Source organism: Penicillium canescens (genome assembly GCF_028828765.1).
Source record: "Penicillium canescens strain IBT 15451 chromosome Unknown utg000002l_segment0_segment0, whole genome shotgun sequence".
Classification (NCBI taxonomy): domain Eukaryota; kingdom Fungi; phylum Ascomycota; class Eurotiomycetes; order Eurotiales; family Aspergillaceae; genus Penicillium; species Penicillium canescens.
Window position 1 is genome coordinate 1981232 of NW_026703964.1, and position 20915 is coordinate 2002146.

A 20915-nucleotide genomic window follows, 5' to 3' on the forward strand; every position below is an offset into this window, starting at 1 on the left:
GGTTCACCGTGGGCCGTCAATATTCCAAATTCAATAATTGCCATTTCAGCCCCTACTGAGCCACACGCTCGGTTCACCTCCCTTCATACCTTGCGTTAGATATCGAGATCGTGACATGCATAGCTTATTTTCATTATTTCTTTTCTTTTTTTATTTTTATTTTTTTTGGTTTCCTTTGATTTTTTGATTTTTACAATAAATGATTCAGATGACTATTCCCCCTCCCACGAGCGTTTCCCTTGCGGAACAGGGGAGGTTAACCCGTAAACCAGCTACGGCAGGTACGGCCCCACGACCCATGTACCATAAACCAACAGTACCTTGCACAGTACTTTACACACACGTCACTCCTGTAATCTCAGCCTAACGTCGAAGGGGTGTCCTCTCCCACGGTAAGATAGAATGGGCTCAGATCGATGCCCAATCTGCATCAAGGCGATCCCTTTCCCCGCGGAGCCGGCATTCCCAGGTCCAGATCGACTAACGAAACCGGACGCCAATCCCACTCGGATATGCAGCACCCGTGCATCCATTTGCCCTAGGCGCTGGGTGGGGTTCCGTGCATCACAGTGGAACAAGAGGGGCGAAAAGAATTGGAGATTCCGTCACATTCAGCTGAATGATCGATTGCCAAAAAAAGAAACGAAAGGTGGATCGAATATTCCCGTTTCGCCTGTTCAGCTTGATGCATACTTCCTCATGGGATGCCGCCACCATCCATTAACCCACATTGGCATTGTTTGGAGGCGTTGTAGATGCCTTCCTAGTGGAAGAGGACCTGGCTTGATCATCGGTTATCGTCATCCCTAGAACAGGATCGTCAGTTTTATTGAAGCCTTGATGGCCGCCGGTGTAGCTGGGGTCATGTGTCATAGCCGATCTTCTCCGACTAGCTTGCCACCTTTGTTGAAGCTAGGACGCCGGTCCTGGTGTGTCGGGTGCAGTTGGCTCGTGATAGGTGATAGTAAACTGTGTCGTATCTCGCTCGGGCTAACCACGAGTATTCATGAGGTGATATACTCCCTGATTGGGTTACATCCTGTTCCCAATGAACGTAAACTTTTTTTTCAAATCGCCCTTTCCGAACTATCCCGTCTCCGATTCCCCGGTAGGGAGTGTCCACTCTTAGACACTATCATGGATATTCGACAGGTTCTGTCGTGGCTCCAATGGTGCCATCCCTCGGCTTGCCTGAGCCGTAAGGGAGTGGGAGAGCGGGATGGAGTTGAGAGCTCATTGGCAAGGATAAGCTCACTAGTCTCAAGTCTGGACCAGTGTGATAGAGTCATACACCTAGACAGGAATCAATAATGCATTCCGTAACCCTGGAAAGGAAAGGAAAAAGTAAAAAACAAGGAATCAAGGGAAGACTTAGGGCTTCGCCGTTCGCAGAGCTTCCCGAAAGGGAAATGGTAAGGTTCAATTGGGAATGAGAAGGGAGGGGAAGGGCGCATGAGGGGCGGAGGAGAAGATGCGAGCTGAGTTCTGGAGCGTTAGCATCATCACTTCAAAAATGGAGGATCTGCCTTGGTTGGGTTGTCAACTCAGTCTTCACATTCTTCTTCCCTTGTAACCTTGACTTGGTTCAATATCCTAGTCATCTTTCCAACTCTTATATGCCAGCCCAGCAAAGCCGATAATCATGTCAGAGAAACGTCCTATATCCATTACCATGCCTCCACCGGCTATGGTGGCAGGCTCGGCCTCCTCCAGCGAGGTCACTCTCACTGAAGAGAAGACCATCGAAAAGTACCAATCTCGAGAGATAGGTTCAAGCGAGACCACTAGGCCAAATGACATGGACCTTGAGGCGCAGACTGCCCAAACCAAGCCCAAATTGTTTGCCTCGACACGCTATGCCATTCTCACCATATACCGACGTCTGTTCACGCTAGTGTTCCTAGCCAACGTCGCCGTCTTTGTGGCCGTCATGACCACAGAACAGAAGCTCTTAGCCCTAGTCAATGCCACCGCCGCCAACCTGCTCGCTTGCGGTCTGGCCCGGCAACCACTAGTCGTCAACGCCATCTTCGTAGTTGTGTGCTCGATGCCGAGGTCAGCACCACTGCCCCTGCGCAAGATAGCAGCCAAAGTCTACCACTATGGTGGCGTTCACAGCGGCTGTGGAGTGGCCTCACTCGTCTGGTACGTGGGATTCGTCGGCGTCCTGTCCCATCAGTACTGGGCAACAACGCCAGCCTCGGCCATGATCCGGCTTTCCGCCGCGCCAGTCACGTTGGCGTATATCATCCTGGTCCTGCTGTTAGCGATAGTCGTGGTGGCACACCCCACGTTCCGCATGAAACGGCACGACTATTTCGAACTCACCCACCGTTTCTCGGGGTGGCTGATCGTAGCCCTGTTCCTTGCCTTGCTGATGGTCTTCGCCCACGAAGCCAGCCAATCCATGCACAAACCCCTCGGCAACTTCCTTGTCACCCTCCCAGCCTTCTGGTTCCTCGTTCTTACCGTCATCTCCATCATTCAGCCCTGGCTCTTCCTCCGCAAGGTCGCGGTGCGGGCCGAGCCTCTCTCCACCCACGCCACCCGCCTCCACTTCGACCACACGACAACAACCTTCGCAAAGGGCATCCAACTAGCCAAGCACCCCTCCGCGACTGGCACAGCTTCGCTACCTTCCCAGACACGCCAGCCGGAATGGACGGCCCATCCAGCTTCTCATGCCTAGTCTCCAAAGCCGGCGACTGGACAACCAACACGATTCAGCAACCGCCAACCCACCTCTGGAAGCGAGGCGTGTTGACACACGGCTTTGCATACGCGATGCGCGTTTTCAGCCGCGTAATCGTCGTCACAACAGGCTCAGGCATCGGGCCCTGCTTGTCCTTCCTGGGCGACAAGAACCGGCCCGCGCTGCGCGTGCTCTGGCAGACTCGCGCGCCTCTCAAAACATACGGTGACGGCGTGATGGAGATGGTGCATCGGATGGATTGTGCTCCCATCATTATGGACACGAACCAGTGTGGCCGCATCGACATGGTCCCCATTATCCTGCAGCAGATTAAGTACTTTGATGCAGAGGCGGTGTGCGTGATCAGTAACCCTGTGCTGACGGGGCGAATTGTGTATGAGCTTGAAGCGCGAGGAATCCCGGCGTTTGGCCCGATTTTCGACTCTTGATTGTCGTTCTGGTATGAAATACCTCTGCCCTGGTTGTTCGATATTGTCGGGGTTCCGTTTTCATTTTTTATTTTCCTTTCTTGTTGCAACTCTAGCAACTCATCATATATCCCTGGATCTGGGCGTTTATGGGCGTTTATCTGTGAACTGTCATTGTCATTGTCGAATATTTAGAGGGGGAAGAACACCTCAGGGGCGGGTTGTACATATGTCTAGGGGAATTTGGAATTTCGCGCGCTAGGACCATGTCAGGCAACCCATACCATATGCAACCCGTTAACTTCGTGTACAATTCCAAATCCTCAACTCCACCGGGGATTTGACGGCCAATTAGATTGGCGGGAACCTGTAATATGCATGGAACAGCCTTGTCAACTTGAAACTTTGTCTCGTGTCTCCTACCGAAGTGCTTGCATTGCTAGAGTGGACTTGCATTGCATATACCCCAATGCTGTCTGTGTGGACGAGGTCTGGGTGCTGTAAGCAGTGGCCAGTCAGCATGTACGCCCAAAGCGTATATTCTGTCTTGTTTTGCGGCTGCTTTTAGTTCTGCTTTAATATATTTTTAACTCATTTCTCCAGTAAAAGAATATGTGGGATATTCACACAGTCCGACTAGATTCCAAATGTTTGAGGGCTCCACTATACTAAATTTGTGCTGTCTAGTCAGTCTAATCTTGGCCTCCAGTTTTGGCCTGAGGCTCGCAACTGTGGCTGGGTATCACTCCGACCTCCGCGGTTGCGCTTACCCAATGCAGTAATTTACCGCGGACCCTACGGGTGCGAAGTATACCGCAACCCAATATAAAATAGAACAAACTATTCCCAGAACCAACAACCTACCTAATTATCCAAAAATTCAAGGATCAAACCAAAAATCCGAACTATGCCCGAAATCCGCAAGGTAAGCAAGGCAAACCATCCCATCCGCATGCATATACATACATATGTGACACACAACACATGCATATGCCACCACGCAAACAAAAAAACCCAATCCCAGCCCCTAACAAAACAATCCCAGGCAATAATAATCGGCGGAGGCCCAGCCGGCCTCGCAACGGCGCTGCGTCTGCACAGGCACAACAATATCACCTGCGTGATCTACGAGCTACGCGCAGAACCAACCACGCTCGGCGGGGCGATTGCAATTCTATCCAACGGCCTGCGGCTTTTCGACCGATTGGGCGTTTATGATGACCTCTCGCGCTGTGGGTATGCAGGCTCGAAGCTTACGCTGCATTCGATGCGTGGCGGTGTGGTTGGGATGCAGGATTCTGTGGGTTGGGCGAGAGAGCAGACCGGGTTTGGGTATTTAAGGATTAGGAGGGTTGATATTGTGCGTGTTTTGTTGGAGGCTGTGAAGAAGGAGGGGGTTGAGGTTCGGTTTGGGGTTAGGATGAAGGGAATTGAGGATGTTAATGGAGGAGTCAGGGTTTTGTTTGAGGATGGGTCGAGTGATACTGCCGACTTGCTGCTTGGGTGTGATGGTATTCACTCGCAGGTGCGCAGGGGATATGTTGATCCGCTGCAGGAGCCGGAGTATTCTGGAGTTGCGGGTTCGTTTTCGCTTATTCCGGCTGCCGAGTTGCCTGCTGGGTCTGTTGATTGTATGACTGGGTTGCATGCTATGATGACTAAGGAGGGCATGTTTCTGGTTAATCCTTGTACCCCTGACAAGGATGAGATTATGTGGAATTTTTCCCGAGAGTTTGCTCTTCCTGACTCTGGGGACAGTCGTGATGGGTGGGAGGAACATCGCAAGGCTGAGGTTGAGGGGTTCAAGGATAATCTTTTGCGGATTCTTGAGGGTTCTCATGGAGAATGGGGTGAGATTGTGAAGAGCCTTGTGAGAAAGACTACTGTCATCAAGTTTCACCCGATCTACAGGCTACCGGTTGGTGGTCAGTGGTATAAGGGTCGGTGTCTTTTGCTTGGCGATGCGGCTCATGCTATGTCACCGCATGCTGGACAGGGTGTTTCCATGGCCCTTGAAGATACCTTCCTGCTGTCGCGACTGCTGGAGGATTCGAATCGCTCGCTGTCTGACGTGCTTGCAAAGTTCGATGAGATTCGTCGCCCTCGCGTGAATGAGATCTATGCTCAAGCTGCGAAGAATGCTAGTACACGAAGAAAGACAGGCCCATTGGGCTTGTGGATAAAGGAGAGCGCATGGGGTGTAGTCTCAAACCTCTCCTGGACATTGGGATTGGATAAATTGGGACTTGGACAAAAGCATTTGGCTTATGATATCGATGAAGCAGAGCTGTGATGTGTTTACATCTTACTATGGCTGTTGATAGTTGATGGCGATCTGTATACATTTGTTTTCAGTTAGCATGTTACCAAGCGTACGTTTTATTCTGGTAAGGTACCTCATTTAATTCGAGTATATCTGCCCTCAAATCGACATTATACTGATTTGTAAATTGTGCTATATCATGGATATATAGATATTGTATGGAATGTTATTCCGCAAATTACGGCTCTATGGGTATCACTTTGATATCCAAGCACACAATCTACGGATGTGATTTTTGGATATAAAATGACCTACGTACATACGTTTGTAAATGTAAGTGACGTGCTCTATAAGAGCACTGGGAAGCAATCTGACCAAGGGGTCGAATCTAACACGTGGAGCAGAAGATTGTACAATGAGATGAATAACTATACCCCTTTGACATAGACACCGAATGGCAAACTTTTCGAGATGTTGCTATCCTGCACCGTGCAAGTTCAATCCTCAATATTTAGACCACAGCCCCTTGCCTGAGATGATCTTGATAACGGGAAACCGTGAGACTATCCACCATTGTCACCATCCCACTGAACATAGAGGCCTGTCAGAATCTGCCATACTGGGATACACCGCTGATTGGGGTGCCAATCAAGGCCCCGAAAAACACTTCACACTAGCAGCCAGGGCAGATATTCCAAGCAAGCCTGAATCTGCGTATTTCAGCGCTAGCATGAACACTAGTATAAAAGTTGAAAAGTAAAATAAGGCAAGACCCAACACCAAACGCATAATGCATGGAAGAAAAGAAAAAAAAAAAAAAAAAAAAAAAAAAAAAAAAAAGCCAGTTGCACAAGAAAGATGCAAGACGTACAACCTGGCGCTGAGCCTCGCAATGAGCCTCATCAAATCAACCCAGCTAAGCGCTATAACAAAACCAAGAAAGAAGCACTCAGGAAGAAATCCTCATAAGCCCACTAAGCTTCTTCAAAGAAAGCGGCTTAATCAAATAATCATCGACACCAGCAGTAACAGCTGCCTGCTGCATATTATCAGATGCAACGCCCGTAACAGCAAAGATGCAGGATGGGTTGAGGCCGTTTTCTTTTTCGTGGTGGCGGATTTTGCTGGTTGAGACTAGGCCGTCCATTACTGGCATTGATAGATCTGGAGGAACAGGTAACGTTGTTAGTGTTCATTTGTCTTTGCTTTGGTGTCACTGTGTGTGTGCCACTCACCCATTAAGATAAAATCGTATCTCCGGGTTGAAGACTCGACCATCTCGAATGCGATTAGGCCGTTTGAAGCTGTGTCGTAGCTGCAGCCGAGTTTGCGCATGAATGTTGCGAGGATCTGATTTATTGATGTTTGTTAGATTGAGGGGAAAAATAAGGGGTGATAATAGAGAACTCACCTTCAGATTTATCTCATTATCATCGACAATGAGGACGTTCACATACAGGATTGGTTTCTTTGGATGCAGTGGTGGAGAGATAGGGAGCTCGGTCTGTGCTACTAAGGGAGCGGATGGTTGTCGTGGGATGGAGTTTAGCCCATCGGGTAAGTGGGCCGTGGGTTGCTCTGGTATGGATGGAGGAGGAACCGCTTCGGTATTGGCGGAATTTTCGATTTGCAGTTGTTCGTCGTAAAGCTTCATGATTCTTTCGGCTGCTTTGCATATTTTCTGCGGACCGAATCTGCGAAATAGGTTAGCCTGGGTTTCAAATAAGACAGGGTGTACGGAGACGTACGGCTGCGAGACTAGAATGGCATTAGAGGGGATCTGGTTGCTTAACAAAGACGCCATGCTGCCCAAGACAATGAAGAATCTGAACGGATGCTTGGGCAAGGAAGTGGGCGACGAGTACCCCTGAGACAAAGCCCTAAACGCCGCCTCCTCGATGACAGCAACATCACCATCACCTTTCTCAAGAGACTCAGCCAGTGAAATCCGCCATCCCAACTGTGCCATCAGCACACCAGCAATGCTACTCTGGATAGCAAGTTTTCGTTTAGCATCGGAGCTCAAAATACCAGTAGGTGTCTCTGTCAAATCTGGATAAGCATTGAATCCAACGAGACAAGCCTTGAGCGAATTCTTCGGACTCGCTGTTGTTTCTTGCGAAGGGCTATCAACCATATTGGCCGGAACGGGATCAATTAAATGTTGAACAGGGATATAAACGTCAACCTGAGTCCCGACGCCCAGTTCACTTTTCATGTTGATATAACCACCCAATGACTTCACGAGTTGGTGCACAACACTGAGGCCAAGACCCACACCCTCGGAGAGAGCATCTTCCTGTGTGAATGGTGAGAAGGCGGAATGTTTGAGGAATTCTGGGGCAATGCCACGGCCTGTATCTGCGACGCGGAGATGGGCAAGCGAAGGGGCCGAATTTGTTTGGTCTGTGGCTGTTGATAGCGATATCTCAATCAATCCGGCCGACGTCCATTTCATTGCATTGCCGAGAAGGTTCATCACGATTCTTCTCCAGGCACCGGCGACTGAGCGGATGATCCATTTGTTTGTGTGCTCGATTCGGACTACCATAGATAGCTCGTCTTCGGTTTTGCGGTGCTGATAGGTAGAATGAGAGGAGCCAGTGGGTGCCTCCTCATCTGCCATAAATGAAAGAGTTCCGGGCGCTTGTCGGCCGGTGTGTAGTATGACAGCGACGTCTTCGACTAAATTTCCGAGACTGAATTCGGAAACTAGGGTAGATATCTCGTCTTTGACACGCCTGCTTTTGGTCCTTTTGGTCCTTTTGGTCCTTTTGGTGGTCTTCGGTGTTGATTTCAGGTTGTTGATTTTACAGAAATCGAGCCTGTGATGTAATGTGTTAACAAAATTACCATGTGCTAATCGCTAATACAAACTCACAAATGATTCATGGTATCCAGCAAAGTTCGCCCAGAAGTAGAAATCATTTTCACGATATCTCGATGTGCAGGCTCAAGCGAAATATCCTGCAGCAGCTCAGCGCTAGCCAGGATTCCATGAAGGGGAGAGCGAAGCTCGTGGCTGACAGAAGAAAGGAAGTCAAACTTTGAGTTCTCGCTGGCGGTCCAGTGGATGCGAGAAACTTCAGAAACCAAAGAATCACCAAACGCTTGGAAGTAGTGTAGGTCTTCCATGCCCAAAGGGCGCAGGTTGCTATTAGCCCACACTAACGAGCCGGCCAGCCACCGCGACTTGTTCCAGTCCCAGAGCGGGTAGAAAAGGACAGATCTAGCTTCTGGGAGGCGACGGGCCAGGCGATGAGAGATATGTCGTAGTATATTTGAGTCGTGGGGCGAGGCATCGGAACTGTCATCTGCGGAGGGCTCGGAATCATCATAACCCGTGACGCTGTCCATGGTGAATACATGACCCTGGGGGAAGTGCGTAATTAACAAATGCAGCAGCTCTTCCGATACTGCAGCTTGGAGCCTTGGGTCGTTATTGCCATTTGATGAGCTGAGAGCATGGCCCAAGAAGCCACAGAATCTCTCTGTATCTTTTGGTAAGATTTTATCAGATACACCGAGGTGTGTAGGGCGTGGAGTAATAGGAGTCTCTCCGTCAGAACTTAAACTTGGTAAATCAGCCCAGCCATCGGTCTGCGCAGGCATTTCACTAAAGAACAGTTAGCAAGACTCAATCACAAGGGAAGTATCACCAACAATTGAGGGTCATTCCGATAAGCATCGAGGAAAACAACGCCATCCAAATCCAATGAATCCTTCAACAGCCCACTAGCCCTGGTGAAAATAGCAGCAATCCGCTCAGAGATGGGCAAATTCTCCACAGCAGACGAGTCCGTCGGCCCCTCCAACCCAGCAGAAACCTGCTCGGACAACTCCGACGAACTGCGCGAAATAGAAGACGGCATCGTAGACGCAGAACCAGCATCCCTCGAGAAAATCGACGAATCCTTCCTGGTGAACCCATTTGGAGAAGTCTTCCCAAGAGTGTAAGAAACAACATCCTGTCCCATATTCAAAGAAACACTCGTCTCGCCCATATCACCACTACCTCCACGGACAGCCTTTTTGGACTCCCACAACTCAAGCCTCCCCGCCTTCCCCTCCAACATCCCCTGCGTAGAACTAACTGTCGGATCAAACTTCGAATGACACTTCACAAATCCCGTCAACCCCCCTAACAAGGTTCTCAGAACGGCGATGATACTGCACGATACGAGCATTCTCAAGATGCGCCCCAATCGCATCCGCAATCTCCCTCAGCACCTCCACATCCTCATCCCCAAATCCACTGCGCGGTTTATCATCCACAACACAATACGATCCAAGCACATACCCCGACGGGCTGTAAAGCGGGACTTCAGCATAGAAACGGAAATACGGCCAGCCGGTTACATAAGGACGATCCTTGTAGAATGGTTCCTTGGTGAAATCGCGGATGATATTGCGGGTCGGGTTCGCGGTGACGTTTTCTGTATCTTGGATGGTTGATGTATCCTCTCCTGTGAAGAGGGCTATGGCGTGCGGGCAGACGCCCCATTGGAGATCAAGAGTTTGGACGCCGAGGAAGATTCCATCATTTGGTGCGTGTTTTGTAACGTGTTTTAGGGAGGAGGAGGATGTTGCTTCAGAGATTAGGTGTTGGCTTTCACCGTCGATGATCGAGACGAAGGATCTGTTGCAGGCGAAGCGGTAGACGCCTAATTGGGTTAGGGCTGTGAGGGTTGTGTCTGTTGAGAGGCAGAGAGGCGGGGGTTGCTCGTGGTCGTGGCCTTGCTGATATTGGTGATCGTGATCGGGCGGTACATCTCGATTGAAGACACAGTAGTATCTGTGCGATTTGGTTTGGTTAGTGTTGATCACCCGAGGAGATGACGAAAGTGAGCGATCGGACCTTGACAATTCGCGGATGCGTTCTTGTTCTACATGTTTGTCGGGCTGACCCATTTTGGGCCAGCTGGTTTCTGGTCCTGGTCGCTTTCACTTGAGAGCATTACTAGATAGTAAATTGATGCGAAGACGTTTGGACGTTGGCAAACCTGTTTTGGGGAATTGACATGGATTTAGTTGGGCGCTAGTGCCTCGGCAAACGGTTTAGCTGCTCCATACCCCATACAGTCTAGATCCATGCCACTTTTATGTTTATATTGCTTCTTTACAGGAAACATGAGAAATCAGGTTTTTGGGATTTGATTTGATTCGATTAGGATTTGAAGTTGAGTAGAGAAGTTCGCTCGATTCTCGAGAACATAAAAGCACATGCCTCCGGAAAAGCCCAAAAATAAATGCGTAAAATTGCATTGAAAAAAAAAACTATGTAACGAAAGTTGAATGGGTATCATGCGAAGGCAGAAACAAGACCCGAAATGCTGAAGCCCGTTGGCCCGTTTCCTTTCCGTTGGTATCATTAGGCCCTCGTTGAGATGGGTCCGGTAAAAAAAAAAAAAAAAGAATTATCGTAAATGTAAAGTGTGGAAAGCTGGGTAATTTTTTGGGTTTCGTAAAAATCATGAAGTCGTGATGGAACGATAATCAGAAGACCTGACTTGTTGAAGTCTTTTTTTCTTTTTATTGACGGGGGAGTCAACGGAAGGGGCTCGAGATGGTGTGCGAGAGGGGATAGGGGAGGCAGCGGGTGATTCTCCAGTGACGAGGTCGTCAACTGTGAAACGCATTCGGCGTGTTGAGCTGCGGGTCGATTGATTGGATGAATGGGTTGAGTCACTGTCCAGTCGCAATGATTCCATGCGCTCAAGGTCCTCATACTCGGGAAGAGGGAGTGGGGAGCCGTGGTAATCCTCGATGAAGCTGTGGGTGTCATCGGGCTTGGTGTAGCCGGGAGGGCTGGCGGGGACATCCTCGTAGACAGGAGGCATCTCCTCGTCCCAGCTGATACCGAGACCACTGCGCTCGGTCACGTGTAGGTTGAACTGCATGCGCAGCACACGGGCAGCGCCAGTGGGGGTGATGAGACGGGTGTTGCGGTTAGGGCAGAACTCCTCGGCGACGATCAGCTCGATGACAAGGTTGTGCTTCACTTCCAGGCCGCCGGGGGCCTCCATATCGCAGACAGGGTTGGTGGTGGGGTTGATGCTGGCTTCGAATTGCATGCCAATCTCGCCACCGGCAGTGTCGAAGTCAGTCTTCCAGCCATTCTTCTCCTCGTTGTGGCCGATGATACGAGTCTCTTGGTGCATGACACCCTTGCCCTCACCGCCGACTTTGTGTAGGTGCTTGGCGCATGCGGTCGAGACAATCTTCTGGTGCTCTTCAATGCGCCACATCATCTTGCGGAGTCGCCAGCGGGTCTGGGTTTCGTCACCCTTGTCGACGACACCACTGAGGGTCATCTCAACGGGGAACTTGCCGATTGGGTGCACGACGGAAGGGAGGACGATACGGCCGGTAAGGTTGGTAGGAGGGAAGATGCGGATGGAGGACTTGTCGTTGCCCGGAAGCAGAGCACGACGCACATTGAGAGGCAGCTTGAGGCTGTATTCCTCTCCGGTAATGCTCTTGGCGTGTGCCATGAGGAAGTATTCAATCTGGCCCAGCGAGCCATTGCAGGTGGCGGGACGGTGTCCGGGGAAGAGGTAGCTGAACGGGAAGTCGTGGTCTCCGCCAGCGAGGTGAAGATCCTCAGTGATAAAGTTCCAGCTGTTGAGTTCCTCCGTCTTGGATGTGCAGTTGGCACAGTGTCCGGACACAGGTTTCTTGGTGATAGTGTTGCAAACAAGGCGGACATCGAACTGGGTGAGGGTCACTCCGGCGGTCATCTTTGGGACTGCAATGCGCAAGCGGCCAGAGAACAATGCGCCGGTTGAGTTCGTAGGAGGACCATAGCAGACCAGTGGCGGCGACTCAATAAGGACATCAAGCTTTGCTGCCGGCGGGGTCTGCTCATGACTGGAGCGCTCCTTGGATCGTCCGGCGCGTCCCAGGCTGCGGCGCTTTTCCTTGCTCGAGTCTCGGTGGGGGTGAATCAAGTGGTCCATGGAGAAGGAGAGACGGCGTTCGGGAGATCGTGCGCGGTCCGAGTGCGGCTTCTTGACATGTGGGATCTCATTCACAGAGGCGGTAGAGGAGGAATTGGAATGGATAGGTGTAGAAGATACCGAGGAGTGTAGACTCCCGGCAGTCCGGATCAAGTTATCGATCAGTCGGCCCGGCATGGTGAAGGTGAAGTCTGAGAGAAGTAACCATATACAAAATGAAGAAAGGAAAGGGCGCCCCCTCTGCTTTTGAATCGTCCAAATCCGTGGAAAACTAGAAAAATTCAATTTTCTAATTTTTTCAATGTTTCCACTCAGGTACGCAAAAAAAGGAAAAAAGAAAAAAATGGAAGACGTGGGGCATTTCATCGTCATAGTGGAGTCTGACAATACCAATACCCAAACCTTACACTTGGACTCCTTAGAACCTCATGTTTGACCCCTCCAAGGTCCTTGTCGTATACACACATTTCCACTGAAATTTAATTTAGATCATTTTATTTCACAAACACGCAATATAATTCCTCATCCCTAACTCAGGAATGACACCATCCATGGATATCCGATCCAATGCCGAGACAGCCACCATACACGTACAAGACCTTTGATCGCCTGACTATACCCCACATAGTGTCGGCATCATATTGCGATCACAAAAGGAACCATTCAAGCCCAGACTAGACCACAACAGGGCACTCGATGGGAGCACATGATGGTATGGTGAAGGTCCTTTGGCTCGGGTGCCCCGTGCACCCAGTGACTCACGGGCTTTGTGCCGGCGTCCGGAGTGGTTTGCGATGCTAACTCGGCGCCGTAGTGAAGGTTTACCTGGCCCCCGTGGACATTCTGCTTCGTTAGCATGTGGTCTGTTCGGGCCTGTACCGCGGGGTAGCTACGTGGTTTGCTGTTCTTTCACTATACAGCGGTTGATGCCGCCCTTGGAGAGATCGGTCAGATACTACCCCGGCTTTGATCGTCTTGGACACGGCTTGTTTTCCCGATCAGGTGTTGGACTTGGTGCCACAGTGAATACAGTACCTAGTGTAGGTATTTGTAGATTATCTAATAATAGAACGAAACATGTGTTATTAAGACACTTTGTAGACATCACCATCACGTGGCGTGATGGCGTGGACGAGATGTCCAGACCGGCGAAAATGACAAACATTACCAATACACCAACGTGACCGAGGATCACCGATGCCACCTTTCCGCATCGGGACAATCAAACGCAGGACCCTTCCGGACTGGTTTTGTTCTTTTTTTTCTTTTTTTAACTTTTCTTTTCTCCGGACACACCGCCTTGGCTATACTTCATAGTGATGTTGTGAGCAATGAATAGGGGGTACCCCGCACTGCAGGCTTTGCAGTTTGCGGGGCATCTACAGCAATTGCAGCAATTACACTCACCTACTCTGTAAGTATATAGAATATACAGAATAGACGAAGCAGTAAACAATAGAGATGAATATCAAACGTTCTAGCCCTGCCGCTGTCAAGAAATGCACCGTGCCCCAAACAACGAATCACCATCGCCCCATCCACACTAATTACCTAACAACAACCAAGCCCTCCAACAGCTTCACGTATAACATCCCGCACAGGGCCAGGTACACAGCTGCACCTGCAATACGTTTCGTGCAGGGGATAGCTCGAGCAGAAATGCGGGTTTGGGCTCCCGTACCCGGCCCGTGGCCTAGCTGTCTGGTATGATGTGCCCCGATGTTCACAGCATGTAAGGTATTTCCACCCGGAGCTGACTCCTTGCGGTGAGACCCTTGGATCTTTGATCACGCCATGCCTGTAATAGGGCGTGCTTGGGGGCATGTGGTGATGCCATTCGGCTTTGTTCTTGCTGTCCCGGTCAGTGCTTTTGATGTGCGTCGGGATTTACGAGGGTCGGTCGATCTTTCCTTGTACGTAGATGTGTACATGTATCTGATGTTAACTTTCGCTTTTACTTTTATTGCATGTGTAGGTGTATTGTAGGATATTGACTCGATCTAGGTATTGATCTGTAGGGCTATAGATTAGTTCACTTGGTTATAGGGAGCATGTCCATGCCAGCAATACAGCACAATATATTCCTTCTCCGCGGACCTACTAGAAGAGGCATACCACTGTCGAAGCTAAGCTCAGATTAATACCAGAAGCCCACGATCGAGAATCACTGGCTCTCATGGCTCGGATGGACTAGCCAATTGGTGATGCCGGCTCTCAGGCGAACTTCCTGTTTCGGGGCGATCTCGGCTTACCCCTCCGATCCCTTTCAGCCGGTTTATCCTTCTGATTCTGACTCAATTTTGATGTATGGGGGATTTCCCCGTAAACTAGGAATTTTAGAAGAAACGCCATTTTGTCATGGTACATGTATACATGTACTTCCAAGACTTCCAAGTCTCCCAAGGTACTTTATTTTATCCATGGTGCTCTATCACCACCACATCACCTTGGCGGACACATGCTACATTAGGAGGTATTCTAGACGACACATCCATTACTCAATTGCGCCATTTTCAACACCCCCGTTACTGCACTAACCCAAAACTAAAACCAAACTAGACATAAATCTACACGGAAAACAAGCGGAAAACCGAGTAGTCTCCGCTCAGCAGAAATTTTCTGTCGGCACCCACTCGGAACTTTATACTCGGCCCGTCGCAACGTGATCTGAAAATCACCACTCACGGTCCATTCGACTGAGTCACGTCCCTGGTTCTGTTTCTCCCCTGGATCCATTCCTTCCTTTAAGGTGTTAGAGTGGAATCCTGATGGAAATGTGGAGGGGTGTGCCTGTGTGATAGGACCGGAGCCGTGGTTAAGCGCTTAGGAGGCGCTGTCGGAGGCCGCCGTGAGTCCCTTGGGGCAATTGTTCCTGATGATTGTGGCTTGGCGGTTTTGCTTTGGGAACATCTACCCGGTCTGTTAGCCGGTCTGTCTTGCGGTGTATTTTTGGAGGTTTGGGGTAGATTGATCTGCAGTGTCAGGATTTTCAGGAGGCAAGATACATGCATGTATATTGGGCAGATCGTATGGTCGGGCATTATAGTCAGACACGTAATGGAATATTCGATCTGGCATCTCAGCCTTACAATATTAAGTTCAAGCCTTCAGGCTTTTTGTTGCCCAGTCTTATCAGATCTTAGCCAGTGGAGACCAATGGCGGTACGAGTACAGTATGATAGAAAAAGATGCCCTCACTTGCCGATTTGACTGAAAAATTCCACAGTACCTGACGCTATTGCAATGCATTCAACTCTGATGATCTGGACTTTGGGGGCTCAACTAACCGCAAACGGATATCTTCCAGAAGCATCAACATTGCCACAAGCTTAAGACGTAACGGTCAACTTGTACTTACAAATATAGGTCTTGAATTCATAATGTTAACGTGAGTTATCCAAATGTTGCTGACAACTTGAGAATGCTCGATATGATCACCCCCTGACACGTGACCCCACTCCGGGGGATCGTCAAGAGAATCACTCGAGCTTCCCCTTTTCCGGACAGCTTAAGCCACCGTGTTCTTTTTTTATTGGTGTGGTTTCTAGCCCCGACATCACTATCATGGGTTTGAGCTTTTTGCTTCCTTCCCAGAAGTAATTGACCTGTCTCCTGAAGCTCCCGACCAAACACCCAAGTGGGATGCTGGATGCGCATTCCCCACCATGCCCAGAGCTTGAGCTTTACCTACGATAAACTCCGATAACATTTCCTACCACAACTGCATAGCGGGCGAACTGCGTTGTCCCAATCCCAGAATTTCCCCGGACTCAACTGCGACCTCTGACATCAATTCTATCCCCTCACCGAGGAAAAAGCACAGCTCTCAGCTAAACAACAAACCAACATCAACACCACACCCCCCCCCCCGAAAATGTCCACCTCATTCAACTGGACCGCCCTGGCAGTAGCCATAGCAGCAGTCTTCCTCTTCTGGACCCTCAGCTCAACAACCCCAACATCCCCCTTCACACGCTCCTTCCCGCGTCTCTCCAACAAAAGAATCTGCCTCCTAATCGCCCACCCCGACGACGAAGCAATGTTCTTCGCCCCAACAGTCCTAGCCCTCACAAAACCAGAGCTAGGAAACCACCTCAAAATCCTCTGTCTAAGCACCGGCGACGCAGACGGGCTCGGCGAAACGCGCAAAAAAGAACTCCAGAAATCAGCGCTGGAACTCGGGCTCCGCTCTGAATCCGACGTCTTCATCGTGGATGATTTGGCACGGTTCCCCGATGGCATGGATAAGAATTGGGATGTGGGGGATGTTGCTTCGTTGCTTGCTTCGGCGTTTGCGCCGGATATGGCTGCTAGCCAGAAAGCTAAGGCGAGTGGGAAGAAGAGTGCTGGGAGTGAAAAAGCGCCTACGGCGACTATCGATGTCATCCTCACTTTCGATCAACATGGCATAAGCAACCACCCCAACCACCGCTCTCTCTACCACGGCGCAGTGAATTTCCTGCGTACGCTCATGAAAGATAAAGCTGGGTTCACGTGTCCCGTGACATTATACACGTTGACGACGACGAGTATCTTCCGCAAATATGTGGGGATTCTTGATGCGCCATTGTCCATGTTGCTGGGTGCGTGGAGTAATCTGCTGGCTAGCATGTCCGGGTCGAAGGCGAAGGATACGGCTGCATCGGGGGTTGGGCCTGTGCGGTTGTTGTTTGTTAGTTCAATTGGTGATTGGATTGTTGCACAATCCGCTATGGTGAAGTGTCATCAGAGTCAGATGGTTTGGTTTCGCTGGGGGTGGATTACTATTGGGCGGTATATGACTGTTAATGATCTTAAGCGGGAGAGGGTTTAGGAAAAAGGGGATTTGGTTTCTCTTTTTGGCCCTTTGTTCTTGTTTTTGGTTTGTTTGTGTATCATTAGGGTTTAGTGACAGTGCTTGGCGTTGATGTTTCACGCTTCATGTCTGTATATGGTATTATAGGCCTATGTGGCTTCTTGTATATTTGTTTCAATGTTCTACTTTGCTATATATACTGACGGGGTAAGAGGCGGTGTATTTTCATTTCATCACTACGTACAAATAATGAGTAAAGAACATAGAACCGCTCATGGAATTGTAGAATTGTGACAAGGGATATCTTCAACACATAGCATAACATGAAAAACACAACGCATCTAATATGAAAAGAGCCCCTACTGAAGCCAATGATTGCTATCCCGCCAAAAGGCAGTCCTTTGGAGCTTCATCCCGAGCCCGTGCGCTTGAAGACGAGCATAAAACCCACCTGTAGGGTTATTCCCTTTAGACACTGGGTGATCCGGGTGGATTTCAACCCGAACAGCCATCTTTCTCAGCTTAGCCTTCAGCTCCTGGCTCAACGGCACCTGGAAAGAATACAGACGATCAATCGGCGACACTGACGGATCCAGCTGAGGCCACTGTTTAAGCAGATTGTCCCACATGGTGTTATCATCCAGAATCTTTTCTTCAACCGAGGTGAAGATCTCCGCACGATCTGGTAGGCGGCGTGCATGGATGAGGCCATGCATGTCTATGTTTCGGCCTTTGGCGCGTGTCTCAGCTTCGAAATAAAAGATGCTGGTCTCGCCATATTTGCACTTTGCATTCTCCGGGAGAAAGTCTCTCCATTCTTCTTGGAATTTCGGACGTTCCTTTCGTTCCCAAGTATCGATTGAGAAGTCGTCCCATTTTTCCGCGATTGATATTGTGTTCACCATACGTTTGAGCTGGTCGAGTTGCTGGTAGACTTCGAGTCTGAGAATATCGTAGACGTGAATTGCTTCGGCAAGAAGAGGACACTGGAATAGCGATGGATCGGGCTGGGTATCGCAATACTCCTTTCCTGCCTTTTGTCTCATGTTATCCAGGATTGGCTGTAGGCATTGCAGGACCATGTCTCTGGCCTCTTTCCGTTTTGCGCGGGTCTTGCTGAAGACATCATATGCCTGCCGGAGTTGGAATTGGCACTTCTCAAAGTTGCCCAGGATTTGGCTCGTTGAGGTTAACATTCGGTATGCCTTAACAGTCGGTGGGACGTTGTAGGGCTCTGCTGTCATGGTTTCGAACACTTGGTACACCATCTCTTTGGGCACCCTTCCCCACAGCTCCACCTCTGCCTGTTTGCCCTTGTGGGTCTTGGAAAGGATAAATGTTCTCTCTAGCAATTCGTACCAAACTTCATGGGATATGGGAATGTCGTACGATGACGATAAGAAGTCAATTGTCCGTATGGCAGCGTGAATGTCGGAAGTCGTTCCAAAGGCATGGGCCACAGCGAAAAGAAGACGGTCTGTTGGGTATAACCCGGACCAGGTATCGTATTGAGCGACTGGTGGTAACTTCGAATTATCCTTCTCACGCATGATGGCTTCGACATCCACGTTCCACACAGTTTGAAGGACGTTACAGACGGCATCTCTGTCGCCAACTCGGGCCGCGGCGATGATGATGTTGATGTAGGTCTGCTCGTCGCCATTGAGCCCCATCTGAGTCATGTCACTGAATATGTTCATGATAACTTTTCTAACACTATGCTCTGCCGTGCCATATCCACGCCAGGCAGCATTCGGTTGGTTCATGCGCCTCTTCCTGTAGCTGTCGGGAGTCGTCTGAAGATTGTATGCCTCTTTTCCCAGATAGCAGTGGTCCCAGATGGTTGCGCCCATGTAATGATTGAAGCACGCCGTATCTGGGACGACTTGGTGGTCGTACATCGCGTCCCATATTTCATCAGCCAGGGGAGCATTTCCCATGACTCGTGCGCAGTTCAGCAAGTGTGTGTATTCCGCTAGTTGAGGTGGATACCCACCCGCAACTCTATAATGTATGATCTTGATCAAGTCTTTCACAAAATCATCGAAGATCCCTTCGACAGATTTCAGTCCTTGCTTTAGCACCCCCCACCAGTGTAGTGGATGGTGAAGATCCCGATATGGTTTCACGAAGTGGTCGGGAGAGAGTAATTGTAAGGTTGCGAGGAATGTGGTCTGCGGCATCGACCCAACCAGCCCCACCGACCGTGGGTCAGTCATCGCCTTGAGTATTTGGTTCGGTTGCTGATTTTCGATGATTTGGTGGAAGTTGGCTGTATACTCTGATTCTTCCGTTGCAGAGTTCCATATTGGTAGAGTTATTGGGGACTCTTCTTCCGGGCGTGGTACGGCGAGTTCGCTGCTCCAAAGCTGAGACGTTGTAGTCAATTCTCGGATCGGGTTGTGTTTGTCCCGTTGCTTTCGCTGAGAATGAATAATTGATGGTCTGGTTCTTGGGGCTGTCGCGACACAGGATAATCGCCTGGTTTGACCGACTGGACTGTGTGCGAGAAATTGGCTGAGTTTGACCCTCTCGCCTCCAGTTCTAGGCCGAGACGAGACGCCCCAGTGAGAAGAGAACCTCTCACCAGATAGGAAAATTCTCCGCATCTGTAAAACAATCCCAGTGAAGGACCTGAGTCTGATGGCAGTCTTCAAGGTGTAGATAAAGAGGGAAATTAGGAGTGGCCAGATGAGGGGAAGGCGCTACGACCCCGGATCTTTGGGGGGACCGTGGTACTTTCTGCAGGTCGTGCTTCAGCCTAATCAAACCCCTGTCCATTTGTTAGAGAGCATATTCAAACCCTAATCTGACTACTCTTTACATCAATTTAAGACTGTACAGTGCCTAAATAGCTGATCTACAACACCTTCAACACATTCCTACCAACTGACGGTTCAGTGGATCCGAGTGGATACATCCCGAAAACCCGGGGTAAATGATGACTAATTTACTGACTCAGCATTTGGCTTGGCACCATTCACGCTAAACCAGATCAGGTATCAGCCAAAGCTCGTCGATTCTGCGTGTGTGGACCTGCTCCTACTCCAATTCAATACCCCTACAATTCGTCATGGCCGACACCGAAGATGCTGGCGCATCCGTTCCGGAGCCCTTGGATCTTGTTCGTCTTTCCCTTGATGAGGTCGTTTTTGTGAAGCTGCGCGGTGACCGTGAACTCAAGGGCCGCCTCCACGTAAGCTCTTCCCCCCAAAGCGGTCTCCTCGGGATGACGCTAACCATGATCTGTGTGTCTAGGCCTACGACAGCCACTGCAACTTGGTCCTCGGAGATGTGGAAGAGACAATCTACGTGGTAGAAGAGGACGATAACGAGGAGGAGACTGTGCGGGTAGGGACATGTGGTTTCGGGCATTTGTACAGAGACGACGGGCTAATCTGGTATTCCCGACACAGACGATTAAAAAGCAAGAAGAGATGTTGTTCGTGCGAGGTGAGTTGGAATACTGGACTGGTGAGTGTGGAACGGTTGCTGATCCCTATCTAGGAGACTCCGTCGTCTTGATCTCCCCCAGGCATGAGCGACTCTTGAATTGATAGAACGGGCGTCCGGCGACTGGGCATGCTAGGAGGAAGAACCTGAGATACCACAAAAGGCATAGATAACGATACCATGGAAATTGGTTTATGATCATCGACTCTCCGGCGTAGACGAGAGATGTACAGGCTGTGCCCTGTAGCCTTGAGCCTGGGCCACGAGATTGAGTCTTAAACAGCCCCTAAATGTTAGTAAAAGTATTCCATATGATTCACTGTTC

At 49.8% G+C, this 20915-nt stretch overlaps 8 protein-coding genes across 8 annotated transcripts; 5 read left to right on the forward strand and 3 right to left on the reverse strand.

The window, feature by feature from the left end:
* Positions 1–1672: 1672 nt before the first annotated feature.
* Positions 1673–2689, forward strand: N7446_001947 (uncharacterized protein; the record flags this gene model as incomplete). Its single annotated transcript, XM_058510696.1, has 1 exon — positions 1673–2689. The coding sequence occupies one exon, from the start codon at positions 1673–1675 to the stop codon at positions 2687–2689; it is 1017 nt and encodes a 338-aa protein (XP_058376232.1).
* Positions 2690–2784: 95 nt separating this feature from the next.
* Positions 2785–3141, forward strand: N7446_001948 (uncharacterized protein; the record flags this gene model as incomplete). The annotated part of the gene is made up of 1 exon (XM_058510697.1): positions 2785–3141. The coding sequence occupies one exon, from the start codon at positions 2785–2787 to the stop codon at positions 3139–3141; it is 357 nt and encodes a 118-aa protein (XP_058376233.1).
* Positions 3142–4027: 886 nt separating this feature from the next.
* On the forward strand, positions 4028–5413 carry N7446_001949 (FAD-dependent oxidoreductase; the record flags this gene model as incomplete). Its single annotated transcript, XM_058510698.1, has 2 exons — positions 4028–4045; positions 4166–5413. 2 exons carry the CDS (start codon positions 4028–4030, stop codon positions 5411–5413), a joined length of 1266 nt encoding a protein of 421 aa, XP_058376234.1.
* Positions 5414–6213: 800 nt separating this feature from the next.
* On the reverse strand, positions 6214–10470 carry N7446_001950 (hybrid sensor histidine kinase/response regulator). The gene is given in 8 exon segments (XM_058510699.1): positions 6214–6547; positions 6619–6733; positions 6795–7077; positions 7132–8208; positions 8265–8999; positions 9047–9489; positions 9503–10178; positions 10242–10470. 8 exon segments carry the CDS (start codon positions 10292–10294, stop codon positions 6333–6335), a joined length of 3597 nt encoding a protein of 1198 aa, XP_058376235.1. The 5' UTR covers positions 10295–10470; the 3' UTR covers positions 6214–6332.
* Positions 10471–10854: 384 nt separating this feature from the next.
* On the reverse strand, positions 10855–12519 carry N7446_001951 (alpha-arrestin; the record flags this gene model as incomplete). The annotated part of the gene is made up of 1 exon (XM_058510700.1): positions 10855–12519. The coding sequence occupies one exon, from the start codon at positions 12517–12519 to the stop codon at positions 10855–10857; it is 1665 nt and encodes a 554-aa protein (XP_058376236.1).
* Positions 12520–16216: 3697 nt separating this feature from the next.
* Positions 16217–17155, forward strand: N7446_001952 (PIG-L family deacetylase; the record flags this gene model as incomplete). The annotated part of the gene is made up of 1 exon (XM_058510701.1): positions 16217–17155. The coding sequence occupies one exon, from the start codon at positions 16217–16219 to the stop codon at positions 17153–17155; it is 939 nt and encodes a 312-aa protein (XP_058376237.1).
* A 341-nt stretch (positions 17156–17496) lies between these two features.
* N7446_001953 (uncharacterized protein) lies at positions 17497–19356 on the reverse strand (the record flags this gene model as incomplete). The annotated part of the gene is made up of 1 exon (XM_058510702.1): positions 17497–19356. The coding sequence occupies one exon, from the start codon at positions 19354–19356 to the stop codon at positions 17497–17499; it is 1860 nt and encodes a 619-aa protein (XP_058376238.1).
* Positions 19357–20169: 813 nt separating this feature from the next.
* N7446_001954 (U4/U6-U5 snRNP complex subunit LSM3) lies at positions 20170–20899 on the forward strand. The gene is made up of 4 exons (XM_058510703.1): positions 20170–20333; positions 20396–20488; positions 20554–20590; positions 20645–20899. The coding sequence occupies exons 1-4, from the start codon at positions 20211–20213 to the stop codon at positions 20692–20694; spliced, it is 303 nt and encodes a 100-aa protein (XP_058376239.1). The 5' UTR covers positions 20170–20210; the 3' UTR covers positions 20695–20899.
* The last annotated feature ends 16 nt before the right edge of the window (positions 20900–20915 follow it).

Bases quoted from the DNA above. Each gene is read 5' to 3' on its own strand.
- N7446_001950 (XM_058510699.1), bottom strand. From the start codon at position 10,294: ATGGGTCAGCCCGACAAACATGTAGAACAAGAACGCATCCGCGAATTG. The intron at 10,179-10,241 runs GTCCGATCGCTC...CAAATCGCACAG, and splicing joins CGCATCCGCGAATTGTCAAG to ATACTACTGTGTCTTCAATC. The intron at 8,209-8,264 runs GTGAGTTTGTAT...ATTACATCACAG, and splicing joins CTGGATACCATGAATCATTT to GCTCGATTTCTGTAAAATCA.
- N7446_001954 (XM_058510703.1), top strand. From the start codon at position 20,211: ATGGCCGACACCGAAGATGCTGGCGCATCCGTTCCGGAGCCCTTGGAT. The intron at 20,334-20,395 runs GTAAGCTCTTCC...CTGTGTGTCTAG, and splicing joins AACTCAAGGGCCGCCTCCAC to GCCTACGACAGCCACTGCAA. The intron at 20,489-20,553 runs GTAGGGACATGT...TTCCCGACACAG, and splicing joins ACGAGGAGGAGACTGTGCGG to ACGATTAAAAAGCAAGAAGA.